Source organism: Marmota flaviventris, chromosome X (assembly GCF_047511675.1).
Source record: "Marmota flaviventris isolate mMarFla1 chromosome X, mMarFla1.hap1, whole genome shotgun sequence".
Lineage (NCBI taxonomy): Eukaryota > Metazoa > Chordata > Mammalia > Rodentia > Sciuridae > Marmota > Marmota flaviventris.
Window position 1 is genome coordinate 51,766,826 of NC_092518.1, and position 21,093 is coordinate 51,787,918.

General features: G+C 37.0%; 1 protein-coding gene across 7 annotated transcripts in view; it reads left to right on the top strand.

Annotated features, from left to right (window-relative positions):
- The window catches only part of Atrx (ATRX chromatin remodeler), a 224,947-nt gene that overhangs the window by 121,215 nt on the left and 82,639 nt on the right, over window positions 1–21,093 (top strand). For all 7 annotated transcript variants that reach the window (XM_071606698.1, XM_027922953.2, XM_071606695.1 and 4 more), the window contains one exon: window positions 20,429–20,566. In XM_071606698.1, coding sequence (XP_071462799.1) covers window positions 20,429–20,566 — 138 coding nt within the window. The remainder of the gene's footprint in view (window positions 1–20,428; window positions 20,567–21,093) is intronic.

Sequence of the window (21,093 nt, forward strand, 5' to 3'; positions counted from 1 at the left end):
AATAATTAATTTTTATCTAAGACTATTTAATTATTTGTACAATTTTTTCCTCATCAAATTTTATCTTGTTATATTACTTCAAGATACTATAGGATTTATGTTTGTTCAAAAATGCTGGGTAGCTGGGTTTACTTGTGCATACCCTCAATCCCAGAGACTCAGGACTCTATGGCAGGAGTATCGCAAGATCAAGGCCAGACTTAGCAACATAGTGAGACTCATAGCAACTTAGCAAGACCCTTTCGCAAAATCAGTAAATTAATGAAGGATGGAAGAAAATAACTAAAGTAAGTCTATGTATGTAACTCAGTAGTAAAGTATCCTTGGGTTCAATATCCAGTGTCCCTAATGCAAAATAAAACACCTCCATAATTATCACTGTTAAAGTTACTACTAGTTTTTAAAATCCATGGCTTGCTTCCCCCCCCCCCCCCAAGGATGATGTAATTAATATGCACAAAAGTTACTGCCATTGTAAGTCTAATAATTACATTGTCTTTTTGCTATGATCAAGTTGGATGTCTAAAAATCCTATAGTTGATTTATTCTTTTTTTGTTTTGCTGTAGTTTTTTTTTTTTTTTTTTTTTTGGTTCTAATTAGTTATATATGACAAGAGAATGTATTTTGACACATTATATATAAATGAAGTATAAATACTCATTATTCTGGTTATACATGATATGGAATTACACTGGCCATGTAGTCATATATGCACATAAGGGAATAATGTCCAATTCATTATACCACCCTTCCTACCCTGAGACCCCCCTCCCCTCAGCCTAATCCAAAGTACCTCTATTCATTCTTGATGACTCCCCTTCCCCCAATGTGAATTAACCCCCGCACATCAAGAAAACATTGGAGGCTGGGATTGTGGCTCAGGGGTAGAGCGCTCGCCTAGCACGGGCGAGACCCGGGTTTGATTCTCAGCACACATAAAAATAAAGGCATTGTATTGTGTCCATCTACAAAAACGATATTCATTCATTCATATTCATATTCTCTCTCTCTCTCCCCCCCCCCCCCCCAAAAAAAAAAATCGGCCTTTGTTTTTCTGGGATTGACTTATTTCACTTAGCATAATATTCTCCAGCTCCATCCATTTACCTGTAAATGCCGTTGTGTATATATACCATATTCTTCCATTCATCTGTTGAAGGGCATCTAGGTTGGTTCCATGGATTGGCTATTGTGAACTGAGGCGCTGTAAATATTGATGTGGGTGCACCACTGTAGTCTGCTGATTTTAAGTCCTTCGGGTATTAACCAAGGAGTGGGATAGCTGGGTCAAATGGTGGTTCCATTCTAGGTTTTCTGAGGAATCTGTATGCTTTTATACAGAGTGGTTTCATCAGTTTCCAGGCCTCCAGCAATGTATAAGTGTACCTGTTCCCCCACATCCTTACCAATATTTGTTGCTGCTTGTATTCTTGATAATTGCCATTCTGATTGGAGTGAGTTGAAATCTTAGAGTAGTTTTGATTTGCATTTCTCTGATTGCTAGAGATATTGAACATTTATTCATTCATATATATATATATATATATATATATCTGTCTATCTATCTATCTATCTATCAATCTATACTAGTTGTAGTAGAAAACAATACCTATATTTTTTAAATATTTTTTTTTAAGTTTTCGGTGGACACAACATCTTTATTTATTTATTTATTTTTTATGTGGTACTGAGAATCGAACCTAGCGCCCCTCGCATGCCAGGCAAGCACGCTACTGCTTGAGCCACATCCCCAGCCCCACAATACCTGTATTTTATTTTTATGTGGTGCTGAGGATCAAACCCAGCGCCTTGCACATGCTAGGCAACTGCTCAACCACTGAGACACATCCCCAGCCCTTTTTTGATCGATTGTATTTCTTCTTCTGTGAAAGAGGCTGTCTTTTCCAATGTATGTTTTTTAGTGCCTTTGTGTAGTATGAGTTAATCGTATTTATGTGCTTTGGTCTCTGTGTCTTCTCTTCTGTGCCCTTGGTTTACATGTCTATTTTGGTGCCAATCCCATGCTGTTTTTGTCACTCTTGTTCTGTATTATAGTTTAAGATCTGCTATTTTGATGCCTGCTTCTTCACTCTTTTTGCTAAGGATTGCTTTGGCTATTCTGGCTCTCTTTACAAATGGATTTCATGATTACATTTTCTGGTTCTATAAAGAATGTTATTGGGATTTTAATAGGAATTGCATTACATCTGTGTCAATCTTTAGTTACTATGGCCATTTTGACAGTATTAATTCTGCCTACCCTAGAACATGTGAGAGGTTTCCATCTTCAGAGGTCTTCTTCTATTTCTTTAGTTTTCATTGTAAAGGTATTTTAAGTCTGTTGTTAGATTGATTCCGAAGTATTTTATTTTTTAAGGCAATTGTGAATAGGGTAGTTTTCCTAATTTCTCTTTCAGTGGATTCATCACCAATGTATGGGTACTGATTTTATATCCTCTTACTTTGCTGAATTCATTTACTAGTACTGGAAGTTTTCTGGTGGAATGTATTGTGTCTTCTAAATATAGAATGATGTCTTTGGCAAATAGTGATAATTTGAGTTTTTTTCCTATATATAGCGCTTTAATGCATTTTGATACACTGTACCCAAATGGAGAACAACTTCTTATTCTTCTGCCTGTACATATGCAGAGTCATGCCGGTTATGCAATAATTCATGTATATAGGGTAAAAATGTCTAATTATACCAACCTTCCCACTTGAACACTCCCTCCCGTCCCCTCTGCCAATCCAATGTCAAAATGCATTATGCTGTCATATATAACTAATTACAACAAATTAAAAAATATATAGAATAAACTGCCAGTTTGAGTATCATAATGCTAACATCTTAAATGGTTTTTAAAGTCAACTGGATGATTAATATAATTCTGCAATTATGATAAAAATAGTTTAAGAGACTTCCAGAATACAAAATTGCTCAAAGAATACTTTTAAAATTAAAATTTTACCAGGACACATGAGAAATTAAATCATATTTTCCTTCATTAAATTTTTCAATATAGTAATGTAACTTTAATGCTGGCCCCCACTTCAGCACCCTATACTATATTCCATGGGATAGTCAGGTTTCTTGCCTCTGTGCTTAAAAGATCTGATCAGAACAGTTTTAGAGAAGAACAGTTTATTTGAGGGCTCATGGTTTCAGAGGTCTCTGTCCATAGAAGTGTGGTTCCATTCCTCAGGGCATAAGGTGAGACAGAACATCGTGGCAGGAGAGGGTGCCAGAGAGATAGAGACTGCACTCTTCAGATACAGAATATATACTCCACAGCCACGCCCCTAGTGAACCACTTCCTGCAGCCTCACCCCAGCTGCCTCCAGGCTCCACTCTCTTAATCCCATGAGGGATCGATTTGCTGATTTGGTTAAGGCTATAGCCCAATCATTCGTCCTCCAAAACTTCTTGCGTTGTCTCTCATGTGAGCTTCAGGGGACACTTCATTACTCTTCAGTAGCAGCAGAAATTTTCTGTCAATTTCATGTTGCCTAAAGAGGTTGTCAACTGGGCCTGCTGTCTGAACATCTGTAGGCTTCATGAATTGGATCAGTTCATCCACACACCAGGGTGGTCTTAAAGAAGCCTTTTTTTTTACAAGGACACTGATGTCAGGTACAGCTATATATCTTGGAGTTTCACTCCTCTTCTGCATTTGGCATTTATCTTTGGAGTAACTACTCTTGGGAGATTATTTGTTCTCAACTAGTGTTGAACTTGTAGTTGCTTGGTACCTCCTGAGAAAAATCTCTGTAGAAAGAAGTTTGCATAAAATTTCTACAGGCAGGATTCAGGGAGTCTCATGAATTTAGTCATGAATTCTTAGACTCTCTAGCAAGATTTTCCTCTTTTGGCATGCCCTCTCCCTCAGGAGACAGTAATTCTTCTTTAGAGGCATTCACCTTTGCTTTGAGCAACTTGGCATAGAGGAGAATGGTTTTCTTTCCTGTATTTCCTCTTTTACCTGCACACATGAAGTGTTGGGTTCGATCCTGACCACTGATTTATCTTTATCAAGCTCCGTAGGGCTATGAGCTTTCCTTTTAGAGGAGCTGAGAGAGTGGCTCCTCAAAAGGTTTTCATACTGCGGGCTGTGGACTGAAGTCTCAAGAAAGCAAAGAGCAAATGATGTACTATTCATACATGGAAGATGAATGGAAGGTGTTTCCCCATCGGAAGAAGCAGTATTCACTGCTCCTCCATGATTATCTGGCCTGAGGTATCCGAGGATAGTCTCAGACTGAAAGGCAGAATACACACAGGCCTGCACATTCTGGCAGAGCACCACGTTTCCAGAGTCTTGAGTACTTCATTGCCTCATGGTCCTACAAGATACTCCAGGCTTATCATCCCATGCCTCAGATCAGCCGTTTCTCCATACACTGTGGTTACTCTTATTGAAAAAAGTGGCATTCACAAAGATTCTGGTCCTGGGTATGCGTGCTCCTAATTGGATTTCGGTTTTAATCAGCTTTTTTTGCTGCTGTGACTAAAGTACACTACCAGCACGATTGTAGAGGAGGAAGAGTTTATTTGAGGGCTCATGGTTTCAGAGGTCTCTGTCCATAGAAGTGTGGCTTCATTCCTCAGGGTTTAAGGTGAGACAGAACATCATGGCAGGAGAGGGTGGCAGAGCGAATCGGCTCATATCATGCTTATCCAGAATGAGAGACTTCACTGGCCAGATACAAATATATACCGAAAGCCATGCCCAAAATTTTCACCTTTTCCAGCAGCATCTTAGCAGTTCAGTTTCCACTCAGTTAATACCTATCAGACAGAGGATTAAATCACTAAATGGGTCAAGACTCTTGTAACCCAGTGATTTCTCCTCCGCACCTTTTTTGATTGTCTTACATGTGAGCTTTTAGGGGACACCTCACATCCAAAATATCAGTTTGTGCCCACGAAAGCTCACAACATAAAATACAATTTTTCATTTCCAGGGTTCTGTATAGTCAATAGGGTAAGATTGCTGAAAGTTCAAGTCCAAAATCTTCTCTGAGGCTCAAGGCAATCTCATGTTGTGTACTTTTGTAAACATAAAGCAGTTTACAAGTGTCCAATATGTAATGGCACACCGTAAATGTTTGCATTCACAAAATTAGGGAGATAGAAAGACGGATAGGACCAAGGCAAGGCCAAAATCCAGCTGGGTAATGAAGTCTTGTAGCTCCTTGTCCAGAATCTTGGGCACATGATGTCTTAGTGTTCTCTCCAAGGGCATGTATAGCTCCACCCCTATGGCCTTTTTGGTTGCAGCGCAAGTGGCTTGTCTCTGCTTGTTGCAGCTTTCCTAGGTCGATGTCCTATGGTTACTCGCATTTCTTTTTTCAGGGGTCTCCACTGCAGCTTTGACTTACTCCTCACATCTCCACATTTTGACTTCTCAGGGGGTGCCTGCAGGGATTCTGACCATGCTGCACTTTGCCTGGCTTCCCAGCCCCTCCTTTAAAGTCTTCGTGGAAGCCTCCAAGAACCCCTAAGTCATCCTTCATTCTTGCAGAACCAGCAGCACATGGTTGATACCAACGTCGGCTGCCATCTCAAGCAATAACTCATTGCAGCACCCTCTGAATGTCGGGGTGGCTGAGCATATTGGGAAAAAAAATAAACTTTTTAGGCCCCCTTGTGCAAGAAGGGTGCCCCAGTGGTCTCAATACAATTTTTACTTTTACTCCCTTGAACTTGAGTTGGGTGTGGTCTTATCAGCTCCTGAGATGCCCTGAAGCCATATTTCTTTTTGTATCTGGCAAAGTGTTTTTTTTAGTGGCAGTTATATCTTTTAACATCTGCAACTTCCTTAGCCCCAGTTTTACTCTAGCCTTTCAAGTCCAGGTTTTAAAAAATAAGTTCTGCTTTGCTTTTTGTTCCTTAATATCACAATAAGTTTGGCTAAAAGCTGTCAGCCATGTCCATGCCACCTCCTGAATGCTAGGCTGCCTAGATAATTCTTCTGCCAGATTAAGAAGTTCATTACTTTTAAAATCAGCCTCACAAAGAGTCTCAGGATAAAATACTGACAGCTTCTCAGCCAAAACATAACAGGAATGGCCTGTCTCCAAATTCCAAAGGAGTTGTTCTTTGAACCCTCTTGAGCCCTATCTTCACTATCCCAGTCCTATTGACATTCTGTTCTTTGAGCTCCCACCAGAATCATCCATTAAGCTCTGCTTACAACAACCTAAAGCATTTCCAGCTTGCACTATTAAGTATCTCAGAATTCTTCCCACCAGTTCCAAAAAGCTCAAAAATCTTCTGATCCTTATGGTCAGGTTAGTCACACTAATGACCCCACTTCTCTGTACCAATTTCTGTTTTATCAGGTTTTTCGCTGCTGTGACTAAAGGACCTACCAGCATAGCGTTTTTCTTCTAGGGCCTCTCAGTAGACAGAGATCATATGAGCATGGTGTACAATCCATGTATGTACGTATGTATGCATGTGTGTGTGTATGCATACGTATGTGTGTATATTAAAACGTGGTTTAGTAAATAGTGGGATTGAATCCAGGGGTTCTTTACTACTGAGCCATATTCCCATCTCTTCTTATTGTTTATTTTGAGACAAGGTCTTGCTACGTTGTCAAACCTGGCCTCATGTTTGTGATCCTCCTGCTTCTGCCTCCCAATTCACTGGGATTACAGGTGTGTTCCACTGCATGTGGCTCAGTATTGTAGAATCTCTGCTCTTGTAACAAATTTACCCACTAGAGTACATTGTTTATGGTTGCTTTTGTCTGTACCTTTATAATTTCCAGTTAAGATATCATTTTCCAAAATTACATAGGCTAATTCCTTTATTTTGTTTGCATATATTAAAGTTTATACTTTGTAATATGGTTTAGTGGATTTTGACAATGAATAAAGATATGTATATGTAACCTTATTACTATAGTAGTTTCTTAAAACAGCTTACCATTATTTTTGGTAACCTGATAATTCATTATTTTCTCACTTATAATTATGGCTGGACTTTTTTTTAACTTAATACATTTTATTTAGTTGACTTGTGAGTCACATTACCATTGGTTAATATATGACAAACTTATTCAGCATTGATGGATCCATACTTGGGTAAGCCCTATCAAATTGGTGAGAGTGGTGAAAGGTTTAAGAGAGATTCGAATCTCATTCAGCATCAGAGAATTCATACTGAAGAAAAATATTACCAGTGTGATGAATGTGGTCAATGTTTCAGCCCGAGTTCCCATCTTATTCAGCACTAGGGAATCCATAGTGTGGACAAGCCCTACCAGTGCAGTGCATGTGGGAAATGCTTCAGCCAGAGCTCTCTTGTGAAGCAGCATTTGAAAGTGCACAAGGAAGAAAAGCCATGTAAAACGCAGGATAAAAACCCCAGGTTTTTTTTTGCCCCAGGGCAAAAGTCTCAGTATCATATTGGAAAGCTGTTACAGGAAGGAAATCAGTAGATGGTTGTGCCAAATTATGGCGGTCCTTCAGCCCTTTTTTCTTGGGGGGGGGATGGTTTAGATACAGACTATTCTTTGTGAATTTCCGGATGTTATATAGTAGAGCACTTAGAATACTGGGTTCTGCACTAGCATGAAGATATTGAAAGTGTAATGACACGGGGCTGAAAGAAAGTTCAGCTGCTGTTATTTTTATGTGACTGGAACACCAAAACCTAAAAATATAAAGTCCTTGATCTATATTCTGTTATAATTTCTCAAGTGTGTGTAGGATCAAGTAATTCCTTAAACTATACAAAAAAGCAAAATGGTAAAAGGTAACATAATAAATGTTTTTAAAAATTTTGAAACAAAAAAAATAAAATCCTTGATCTCATTTGAAATTGCTTCCTACATTCTTTTGAAAAAATGCACTTTAAATACTCAGTCTTAGTATTTTCTGTGAAAGGAATACAAAAAGCGAGAAGGAATTAATTTCATTAGCTTTGAAGTTCTGTGACATTAGGAGATCTTATGTTTGTAAAAAGCTTGAGTTTTTCTTATTATGGAGAATTACACATAACAAAACATTTTCATAGTGTTCTGTGACTATCACAATTATTCCATTGGAAATGCAGAAATTCTTCATCACCCTGAAAATAAATTCTGTACCTATTAGCACTCATTACCACTAATCTGCTTTCTGTTTCTATGGATTTGCGTATTCTGGATATTTCATTAAGATGGAATCATGTAATATCTACCTCATTGATTTAGCTTAACATTTTAAAGGTTTATCTATATTAAAATGTGCATCAGTAGTCTCTTAACATTCCCTGCCAAAGAATATTACACTGTATGCATACTAACCATATTTTTATTGATGGACCTTTACCTTGTTTTTATTTTTGAGTACTAGGAATAATGCTGCAATGAACATTCATGTAGAAGTTTTTATTTCTGCATGTATTATTTTTTCATCCCTCTGGATATTTAGCTAAGAATGGAATTTCTGGGTTATATGGTAACATAATGGTTCATATTTTGAGGAAATGCCAAATTTCCACAGCATTTGCACCATTTTTTTTTTTACCAGGAGTGCATGAAAATTCTTCTTTCTCCATATTCTTTAACACTTGTCATTGTCTGTTTTATTATATCTTTCCTTGTGGGTATAAAGAAGTATCTCATTGTGGTTTTAACACACATTTTCCTAATGAGTAATTATGGTCAGCATCTTTTCATATATTTGTTGGTTATTTGTTTATTCTCTTTGGAGAAATTTCTTATTCAAAACCTTGTTCAGTTTGTAGTGGGTTTTCTTTAACCCCCCACCCCCACCCTTTTGGTTCTGGGTGTTGAACTTAGAGAGACTCAACCAATGAGACTCATTTTTACATTGTTTTCAAGATATATATTTTGTCTTCATTGTCTGAGGGTCCTGTCTTCCAAGTGGTCTAATCTGTTGATGTTGCTTTCAGTTGAACTTTTAATTTAGTTTATTGTTTCTTTCATTTCAAGGATTTCTATTTTTTAAGAACCTCTATCTCCCTATTAATCTTTTGCTTCTTGTATTTGTTTATGTAGCTCTTTGTGAAAATGATCTTTTGCTTCCTGTACCTGCTCTTATAGCATCCTTTAATTCTCAGAACATTTTCATTATGTACATCCTGAGCTCCTTCTCTGTCATTTCTCCTTCTGTCCTGGCCATGCATTCTAATAATGTGGTATCTTGATTTGTTTGGGGCACTTACTTCCCTTGTCTTTTCATATTGCTAGTGTGTCTTCCCTTCTAGCACTGTGGATCCCAGGCATTACCATTTTTACCCTATAGGCTTATAGTGCCCCTGGAGGGAACTAATATCTCTCTTTTGAGGTGAAGGACAATGTTAACAGATCCCAAAATAAACAATATACACCCTAAAAACAAAATGTTTGCTATTAAGACATTTATACTTTGGTCACAATGTACAGAAATGGTGAATTCAATTATTATCTACAATATACTCAGTAGGCTTCTAAAAGTATTTACAGTTTCTGATGGTGGACAAAGAACCAGTGGTGAGTAGTAGGATGATATGCTGAGGAGGTAGGAAGTGAGGATATAGAGTTATTATATCTTAGGAAGTGTGAAGGAGAATTCTAAAGAGGAAGATTAGTAGCAGGAGAAGGGAGAGGAAGTAATTTTGGGTATAGAAGTAAGTGGGAAGACAGTGGAGTACATAAAACATATATATATTAAGAAAAGTAAAAATGTTAAAATAGTAGAATTGGTGGGGGGAAAAAAGAAAAATATACAACACAACTGTAATATACTATTCAGTCATCCTAGTTCTCAAAATCCTAATGCATGCAAAGTACTTGGTTTCACATCTGATGGGGATATGAGGGTGGGAGAATAGAGAGGGAGAGGAAAAAATATCTTGAAGGAAGAAACAGGAATTGTTTGGGTTGGAGATCAGTATCTTTCCTGCTTCCCTTCTCATCCAATAGGTAGGGTCATCTGTTGTTAGTTTATATCTCGCCCTCAAGATGGTGAAGCTAACCAGGGTGTTTCTGTGCTGGAGTAGTGGCTGCTGGGGAGAGGGGGCAGTTAGGAAATGGGTACCTGGCCAGCCGGGGTTCCAAACTGGGAGTTGCCCCCATTGAAGGTAGTGATGAAAGTTACCCAAGATGAAGGTGCCTGCTTTCAGCTATTGGATGTTGGGTCATGCGTGGAAGTGGGGGGGAGCCAAGCGATAGCATTGGAAGATGAGTTCAGAGACGAGCTCTGTGGCATGTAGTGTGTGGGCTGTTGCCTGAGTTCAGGGACTTTGTGAAGTTCTCAGGTGCAGGAAGGCTACGGCACACAGGGGACTATCTCCGCTGCTGCAGAGTCCCAAGATGGTGGCAACCAGGGGAGCCCCACGTTGGCAGATGGGGTTCCAAACAGGAATGGTGGCCAAACAGTAGTGGTGGCTGGAGTTTCTGTTTGTGGGAAGCTGCTGGGTGTCCTGTGTGGGAGCGGCTTGTGTGATTTCTGCTCTGGTGGGTGGCTGAAAGTTCTGTGTGGGTGCTGCTGCCGATAGTCCTGCTCCGGTACCCAGTAGTCCTATATGGGCAAACAGTTGGGAGACCTCCTCTGACGCTGAGCCCTGGACTGCAATGTGACTGTGATTTCTGTGCATGAGCAGGAATGTTGCTTGTAGAGAAGCAGTATAATCCCAGGTCATGGAGTGACACAGAATGTTGCCTCCCTCTGGCCCGCCATCTTGGATCCTCTTTTTATCTTTTTCATGCTGTTGATTTAACCCAGGGTTGGTTTTCCACTGGGCTACATCCCCATCCCTGTTTTTTTTTAAATTTTTTTTAATTTTTAATTTTTTGTTCTTTTTAGATATACATGACAGTAGAGTATATTTTGACATTTTTATATAGGCATGGAACATATTTTATTCTAATTAAGATTCCAGTCTTGTGCTTGTGTATTATGTAGAGCTTCATTGTGGTGTATTCATATATGTACATAGGAATGTTATGTCTGATTCATTCCACTGTCTTCCCTATTCCTTTTCCCCCTCCCTTCCCTGCATTCCCCTTTGTCTAACCTTCAGTTCTTCACCTCTCCCCTTTTGTTGTGTGTTATCGTCCACATATCACATAGAACATTTTACCTTTTTTTTTTTTTTTTTTTTTTTTGGGGGGGGAGGTTTTTCTCCCCATTCATTTTTATGTTTTTAGTTTTAGACAGGGTCTCACTAAGTTAGTAAGACTGGCCTCCATCTGGATTTTTCTACCTCAGCCTATCAAGTTGCTGGTATTACAGGTGTGTGCCACTTTACGCAGCTCTTTGATTTCATTTTTCTTGCCTAATGGACCTTCCTAGAGCTTCCTATACAATATTGCATGTAAATTGTGAGAAAGTTTGTCTTGTTTTTGATTTTGGGAAGCTCAATTAACTATGGTGTTAACTGTGTTTTTTCTAAAAAACAAATACCTTTTATGAGGGTTAGTAAGTTGGATAATTGGTTTATTTTTTGTTAACTTTGAAAAATAAATACTTATATTGTCTTTGTTAGCACTTAACTGGAGCTATGGCTTTTCTGTTAGGTTTTATTGAATATTCTTTGAAGTCTTACCTTTCATTTCCTTTCCAGAGTATATAAGAAGCTTAGAGATACCTTGGTTTGTCATATCGGAAAAATCATCTGAACTGCATGGAGAATCCCCTGTTTTCTATTACTATATATAATATATACTAAGAGGCATATGTAAGCTCTAAAATGTATTGGCAGTAATTGCTTTTTTATATAATTTTTCTTTCCATCTAAATCTAAAGTATCGGGCTATTTAGAAGGGATCTGTTAAACAAAACACTTGCTTTTCCAGTACATGTTTTCTTTCTTTGCCCAATTTGTCCTCTCTGATTTGGGGTCTGACTGGTGGTAGTGAAGGATCATATAAGTGATAGCTGAGTTTATGAAGGCCTGACTTTGGATATGTTGTGGCATAAAAATCTGAATTGTAGTTTAAGATGGAAGTAAAGTGTAAGAGGTAGGAGATACCAGATTCTTAAGAATGAGATCAGGTCATAAATTCACAAGTGTAAGCTATTAGGACAGAATCCTGGAATAGTGGGAGCATGTATTAGGATGGAAATTGTTTAGAACTGACCAGAGTTTTTGGACAGCAGTATTCATATGTGAACTCTGGTTCTCTGGTTATTGCTGCATAACTATTAGCCAAAGTCTTAGTGGATTAAAGCGACAACCATCTTTTCATTCTTTCTCCTTGTTTTAGTGTCTCAGGGTTTTGCAGTAGGCTTGCATGGACAGTTTCCAATATTTTATCAGTTTTTTCCTTAATATTTTGATTTTTAAAATTTACCAGTACATAACAATGTAATACACTAAAAATAAATTTAAGTATAACAGTATATAAAAAGACTTTTATTTTGTTTTCCTCTCCTATCCTGCCACTTATTTTAAAGCATACTTTCCTACTTAATATCTTCAAATTGATCTGTTGGAGTCTAATTAACATTACTGTTCTTGATTGTTCATTAGGTGTGTTTGTGGTACAATATTGATGGCATCATTTGATTTCAGCAATAATGTCTGCCTATATAATTAGAATAAATATTAAAAGTATACTGAACCATCTTAACATCCTTTAATATCAGGCTTGAGTTTGTGTGCAGCGATCCATACCTGTAATGTAGCTTGGGAGGGTGAGACAGGAGGATCACAAATTCAAAGCCAGCTGTCGCAACTTAGCAAGGCTCTAGGTAACTTAGTGGAACACTGTCTCAGAATGAAAAATATAAAGGGCTGGATATATGGCTTAGTGGTTGTGTGCCTCTGGGTTCAATCCCTGGTACAAATCATCATCATCATCATCATCATCATCAGTCTTGAATTTTGAACAGAAATTTTCTTATATAATTTTGTTAGATCTCTTTCCTTCTACTGCCCAGAATGTCATGGCTGCTGTTGTCCCTGTACTTTCTGTTAAATTATTTCTAAGTGTAAATATTTTCATTCCCTACTACTTCAGTTGTGTATGATTTTGGGGAATAAAATTTTCCAGAAAATATGTTTCCATGCTAATTAAATTGCATTTCTTTTAAATATTAAAAAATATTTTTTTTGAAATGGCTTTTGCTCAGATTGACCTTGAATTCCTGAACTCAGGCCTTTAAAGTAGCTCTGAGTACATGCTCATGTCAGTGCTCCTAGTTTAAACATTAAAATTCTTTATTTAAAAATAATTATCTTAGAAACTTATATTTATTACTATTAGTAAATACAATGTAAACAACAAAATTTAGCTTTTGGAGTTGTTTTCTCAGATATCATTAATAAGAATTGGGCTTGCTCTCCCCCTACTGCTTTGTTAACTAATAGTCTTTTTAAGTTAAAGAAATTACAAATGTAATTTATGTTCTTAATCAAAATGCAAACTGAAGGGGCCAGGGTTGTGGCTCACAGGTAGGGACTTGCCTAGCATGCGTGAGGCACTGGCTTCGATCTCCGGGACCACATAAAAATGAACAAATAAAGGTATTGTGTCCATCTACAACTAAAAAAGATATTTAAAAAATTCAAAAGAAGAAAAAGGATTGTGTGCTGGAACATAAACTTTTCCTTCCTTCTTAGTCCTCTATCATTTTATGTATATTTTTCCGGACATTTTTTGTACTTACAGAAGCATGTATTTTAGTTTGCAATATTTAGAGTCCTCAATCAAAGCTACTTTCAGGTTCAGTAATTCACAGGAAGGACACACAGAACTAAGGAAAGCTATGATACCCAGGGTTATTGTTTGGTATAATAAAATAAATCAAATTAAAATCAGCAATAGGAAAAGGCACATAGGGCAGAGCACCAGATAATTTCTTGTGTGATCTTTCAGTGGAATCATTCACAGAGGTCTAGCTTCTTCCAGCAATTAATGAGTGACAGTATGCATTGAGTGTTACCCACCAGGTAAGGTCATTTTGGACACGGGCATACAGGTATGGTTGACCACCCTTGTGACTGATCTCCAAATCCTTCATAGTCTAGAAGTTTCCACATGGCCTAAGTCTCCCACCCCCCTGTGCATCTTACTCTGTATGGACTCTCCAAGGTCTCCAGCTAAACACTCTTTATGTGGTAGGACATTTATAGCAGACCTTTCTTTGAGTAAGATTAATCCTTTGTGTACATATATGTGTATATAGATAAAATCAGCTTATTTTATTTGTTGTTTAAATGTGAACGACATCATAATATAGATAACTATAGACCCTCATAGGCCAGTTAGAATGTTACCTGATTTTTCAATCTAGACCATGAAAGCTGGTATGACTTGGCATAATACATACTAAGACCTGAAACATAATGAGTGACTAAGCAAAGCTACCCTTGACACAGTTATCCCTCATAAATGAAGATGAAATGAAAACCTTTAGGCCACATGGGGATGGATGAGATTGCCCTAACTGCAAAATGGTATGAAGTGATAAGCCTTCAGTGGAAACTTTTTTTTTTTTTTAACCTTGCAGATTAGTTTAACAATGTCAATTCTAAACTCCTTCTCTGACACTTCTGCTGTGGTGTTGATGCACTCTGTCATTGGAGTATCTTGGTTTGTTTGGGGTGATTGTTCCCTTGTTTTCCATGTTGTTTTTCTACCCTTCTAACAGTATGAGTCTGAGTTTCTACCTTGTGGACTTATTTATAGTGCCCCTGAAGGTTTCCAGTACCTCACCATTTAGGGGGAGATTAATCATAATAACAGTTAATGCAAACAGTACCCAGCATTAAACCAAATAGTTTGTCCTATGACGTCTACAATGTTAATTATCACAATAAACACAAACAATATGATCAGTTATTGCCTAGAATAAAAACAATAAGTTTCCAAAATGGTTTATGATTTGAAATGGTAGACAGGGAGAGAGCAGAAGTGATATAAGATGTGATAATTATGATGGAGGAGGAGAGAAGATTGGAGTAAAAATTTAAAGGAAGAGTGAAGAGGAAAACAATTTCAGTGGAAGAAATGAGAGAGAATCAAGGAAAATAGGTGAGAGAAATAAGATTCGGTCCTCAGCCCTGGGGAAAAAAATTAGGTTAAAGAAATAAAAATAGGGCTCAGTGGTAGAGCACTTGCCTAGCATGCATGAGGCACTGGGTTCGATCCTCAGCACCACATAAAAATAAAATAAAGGTATCGTGTTCACCTCCAACTAAAAAATATTTTAAAAAAATATAAAAAATTGAAAACAAAAGAATATAAAACAGAACTGAAGGACATTAATCAAACATCCTATTCATCAAAAACTTGATCCATGAAAAATAACTGCTTTTTAAAATGTTAGAAAAAATACAAATATGAATATGTATAAATGTCCATGAACCATTAGGTCACAATTATAGAAAAGAAAAAGGCAAATCTCAACGAAAAGTTAAAGAATTGTTTGCGGTGGAGTTCAAAAGATTCTTAGCTTTTCTTCTCAGTGGTGTTAGGTGGGGTCAACTGGGGCACATTTCCCCACCCTCAAGATGGATTGCTGGAGTGAGAGAATCCCATAAGTGGAATTAGTAGAGAGGGCTCAGGCTTAGGTAGGCTCCAGGCTATTCGCTGAATGCCAAATTTGGTCTCGAGATCATCAGGCTTAACAATTGCTGGTGCACTCTGGAAGACTGCTCCCCAGGGGTCTTTCCTGGGTTCCACTTGTGTGGTGGAGGAGCCAGTTCTTAGTCTACTATGTCATCTGTAGACCCCACCTTTCCTAGTCTTGAGTTCAGTCTCCAACCTCAATCTCTTCCCCACTCCTTTAGAAATCATGGCCATGACATCTCTCCCAGCTGGTCCTATAAGCAGCCAGATTATAGGGGGAAGGGGAACAGAAGAGCTGGTTGGGTTTCCATGCCCAGTTGTCTCCTGAGTAAACCTCTCTCCACGTTTGATTTTTCTCCTGGTCACTTAATTACACTCTGTGTCGTGCAGTGTATTTTTACTGGGCCTGTATTTCGGGTCAAACTTTCGGGTTTGCCAGGAATTGTCTCCCTCAGCTACTGGCCCGAGCTTATCTCCCAGTTTTGCTTGTGGAAAGACTGCTCTTGCTGATGTCTCCAGCTACTGTAGAGGCTGTGGCGCTGGGGATGTTTTCCTTATTTTATTATATCCAATCTCATAAGTCCCCACCCGCTTTGAATGTCCAGAATTAAATTTCAATTACCTCCCCCCCCCCCCCCCCCCCCCCCGGTTTTTTGCTCACCCACCTTGCTGAGAAGCTGCCTGACTTCTTTCTTGGTTTCATGTCACGGAGCAGTCAGAAAAGGGCCCTTCTCTATGCAACCATCTTGAAACATCCTTAGAAACTGTATTTCAAATTTAAAATTTTGCTCTTTTCCTGAACTACCAATTCTTAGTTAGATACTCTTAGAATGTGAGCTCTATTTCTCAGTTGTCCATTTGATCATGGGGGTAAACAACCAAAATTCTATAGTATATTGTGTTGCTAAACTATCGCCTTTGGTAGAGTTCCGTAGGTGAGGTGTACTGAATGCATTTATAATCTTGTATTGGAAATGTGAGTTTATCAAAACATAACCTCATTAATTGATTTATAGTACTTTTTTTTCTGACAAATCTTTATTTTGGATGACCTATTTAATGGTGAGAGAGGTGTGTTGAAATCACCTACTATTATTGTATTTTGGTCTGTTCAGTTCTATATTGCAGTTTTGTTTTATGTTGACAGTACACAGACGATTGGGGCATACATATTTACCATCATGATATATTCTTGTTGGATGATTCCCTTAACCAATATGAAGTGAATTTTTTTTTGTCTATTTGGATTAATTCTGTCTTAAACTCTATTTTTTTCTGATATGCAAGAAACTTCCTCTGTTTACTTTGTCTTCGTTTGCATGGTATATTTTTTTACATCCTTTCAGCTTTAGCTTGTGGAATATTTGCCCATGAGATGATTTTCTTATAAATAAAATATGATTGTGCCTTATTTTTTAATCCCCTCTGCTAATATGCCAATTATATTTTTGTTTCTTTCTTTGTTTCATACCAGGGATTGAAGCCAGGGGCACTCAACCACTGATCCATATCCCCAGATTTTTCTTTTTTCTTTCTTTCTTACTTTCTTTTTTTAAGTTGTTGATGGACCTTTATTTTATTCATTTATTTATATGAGGTGCTGAGACTTGAACTCAGTGATTTGCACATGCCAGATAAGTGCTCTACCACTGAGCCACAACCCCAGCCTCTATTTTTTGTTTTGAGATGTGCTCTCACTAAATTGTTGAGGGCCTTGCTAAATTGCTGTGGCTGGCTTTGAACTTGTGATCCTTTTGCTTCAGCCTCAGGAGCTGAATATATGTCTTTTGATTGATCAGAGAGATTTAGATCATTGGCTTTTAGTGTTATAGAATATGATTTTTATTTCCTGTTGTTTTGATTTATTTCTAAATTTTAATGTATAATTGATTTTCCTTTTTGTGACTATTCTACTGGGATGCTGGCTTTATTTTTCATTTCTTCCACATGTAGTATTTTATTGAGTATGTTATGTGGTGCTGGCTGAGTAGTTATGAATTCTTTTGTTTCTACTTATTCTGGAAGGTTTAATTTCATCTTCTTGTGTGAAGGACAGCTTTGGCGAATATAACAATCTTGGTTGGTATTTGTTTGTTATGTTTCAAGGCTTGGTATGTATTATTTCAAGCCCTCCTAGCCTTTAGGATCTAGGTTCAGAAATCATTGGACACCCTAGTTCGCTTAAACTCTAAATGTGACCCACCATTTTTCTCTTGCAGCTTTGAAAGTTCTATCTTCATTCTATATATTAAGCATTTTAATGATGTGTTATAGAGAAGATCTTCTTTGATCTTGCTTAGATGGGGTTATAGATGCTTCTTTTATTTAGATTTCTAAAATTTGGAATTTTTCTGATATTATTTGATTGAAAAAGTTATATATTTCATTAGTTTATATTTCAGTGCCATTGCCTACACCAGTGATTCTTCAATTTGGTCTCTTAAATGTATTCCTGATTTTAAAAATATTCTTGTGATAGTCTCTTAGCATCTTTTCTTTATTGATGAATTACTTTCAAGATTATCAGAGTTTCAAAATCTGTCTTTAAAGTGTTCTAATCTATTGATGATACTTTCAAATGAATTTTTAATTTATTAGGTCTGCCATTTCTAGGGTTTCTGTGTTTTCTTTTTCAGATTCTCTTTGTCATTGTTAAAATGATCTTTCACTTCCTGTATTTTCTCTGAGTTCATTCCTTACATTTTCTTTTGGCTCATTGAAAATTTTAGATATGAATTTTCTAAATTCTTTCTCTAACATTTCCTCCACTATGGTCTCAGTGGTATCAGTTGGTAAAGCGTTGTGAGCTGTTTGGGGTAATTTGTTCCCTTGATGTTTGTATGTCTACTCATCTGCTGTGATGATTATTCCTTCTAATTAAAAAAAAATTTCTTAGTTGTCAATGTACCTTTTTTTTAAAAATTTATTTACATGCATTGCCGAGAATCGAACCCAGTGCCTCACACATGCTAGGCAAGTGCTCTACCATTGAGCCACAACTCCAGCCCATATAGCTTCTACTTTTATGCAAGGGAAGATTTAGTGAGCTTTCTTTTAAGTGCCCCCCCATGGGGTGAATATTCAGGTGTAGATATTCTCATTCACCATGTGTTCTTTGCTGTACCCAGTATCAGTACCACTTTGAGAGACAATAAGCCCTATTTACTACTATCACTTTAGAACAAAGCCACATACTAATAAACCTTAGGGGAAAACCCCCAAAATTTGTGGAAAACGTTCTCTGTAGGTATAAAATTAATCGTCAGGCTCTGGAATAGGTAGAAAATTTAACTATTAGTCAAATTACTATTAATTTCTATAGGGACTGAAGAGGGGAGTAGAAAAAAATTGGGCAAATGAGAAAAAGAAAAGATTGGATATAATAATAAAAAGCAAGATCAAAACAAGAAAATGATGGGATTCAAGGCAGTAGTAGGTAATGCAAAAGGGACAACAAGAGCTAAGTGGATCAAAGGACACAGAGGTAAGAAAAAAAAGATAGAATGATTCCAGTTAATGTTTTGAAACATTAAAATAAGCAAAAAATCAAATGGGTTCAGGGCACAATATTGAATTCTAGGGAAACTTTATCCATTCAAAATGTAGAGTAGTATATGTAAGATCAGAACTGACATTAGAATTATTTATTATACTATATGCCAAGTGGCGAAAATTCTTAATGAGTCTTCCTGGGTATTTTTGCATCAAGATTTGGGACTTTCAGAAGATACCCATCACTCTTGACTAACAATTCTATTTTTCAACTGTTGTTCTGAAGAAGTTACTTCTTTTTTTTGTTTGTTTGTTTGTTAAGTTGTCAATGGACTTTTATTTTGTTCATTTATATGTTGTGCTGAGAATCAAACCAGGGGCTTACACATGCTAGGCAAGCTCTCTACCACTGAACCACAACCCCAGCTCAGAAGTTACTACTTCTTTTTTTTAATTTTTAAAAAGTTTTTAGTTGTTGATATATGTGGTGTTGAGAATCGAACCCAGTACCTCACAAATGCTAGGCAAGTGCGCTACTGCTGAGCCCCAGCCCCAGCCCCAGCCCAGAAGTGACTTCTTAAAGTCATGTAGAAGATGAATTTTCTCTAATGTGTAACAGATGAAGTTTGATAGCTGGTATTGCTAAGAGCAGTATTTAAGTAATATATGTGTGTATGTCAACCAGCAAGTAAATTGTGTAGGTAGGATACTTCAGTAGACAAAAAAAAGGTTTTTTTTTTTTTTTTTTTTTTTAAAAAGGTCATAGTGTTACTTCTGAGTCACTCTCAACTGGGAGATCTTTTACAGAAGAAAGGTGGTGTTCTCTCCACCCATACCCACATAACAACCAGTTTAATGATACTTTTCTAGTTCAATTTCCCCCAACAGTGAGTCCTAGTTATTAAGAATAATTTAGAAATATTGACTGACTTCTTCCAATTTATTATATTCTTTCTTATAAGGTAACTTTTGTAATTTCACTTTATATGTATATCTAGATCGCTGTTAGCCTTTGCCAGTAAGTTTAACCTAATATGCGAATGCCAAAATACTATCTTCAGAAACTAAAAGATATTTGCTTTATTGAATACTCCAAGTCTTTTTGAGGCATGTTTTGTCCCCTGGTGCTTTTCTTTTCTGTTTTACAATGGTTGACATTTTATTTTTGTCCAAATTTGTATACTCATTTAGTGGACCTTAAGTACCATTTATAATACTACTTTAATTTTCTTCTGGTGTGTTATAATTAATACTAATTAATGCCATATTAACCAAATACAGCAGCAGATAAACATAATTATACTCCTAATGTTTTATTATCTTCCTGAAAAAACAGTGCTCTAAGAGGATTAAATTTGCTTATGTGCATCACATTTCTAGTTTCATTATATTAAGCATTTTTTATACATTTTTATAGGCCCCGACTTTGTTGTTTGTGATGAAGGCCATATTCTAAAAAATGAAGCATCTGCTGTTTCAAAAGCTATGAATTCTATACGATCAAGGAGGAGGATTATTTTAACAGGAACACCGCTTCAAAATAACCTAATTGAGTGTGAGTTTATTTCTGCAATTATGCTGTAGAGTATTGGTTTGCCTCAAGTGTATTTTTGCAACTTCTGCAATTAGCCTTTTCTCTGTTCGGTGTAGTTCCTGACTATGATCCATGTATGTCCATCCTAGTCTATTGTGAAAGAATACCATATTTTCCAAGTGAGATGCTTTATAAATGACTGATGAACTACCATCAAAAGATGTGCCCTTGTGATTGTGCAGATAAAAATATGTAAATAAAAATATAAAATATTATGAGTCTGAAATACTTTAAAATTTACAAAGGCACATTTCTTTACTCAGGAAATATTGTAAAGATACTTACTCAGTTTTAGGGGAGGTACTGTTAAATAAAAGGAAATGCCCAATATGAACATTTTTAGAAAGGGGGCATTGGAGATGAAAAACCATGCTAAATCTATTGCAGAATAGTTTGTTGAGGCTGAGGATAGATGAGTAAATTCAAGGAAGAGTGTTCTTGTGAAGTTTCTTCATTTTCTTATGTGTGTGGTGACACTAAAGAAGGAA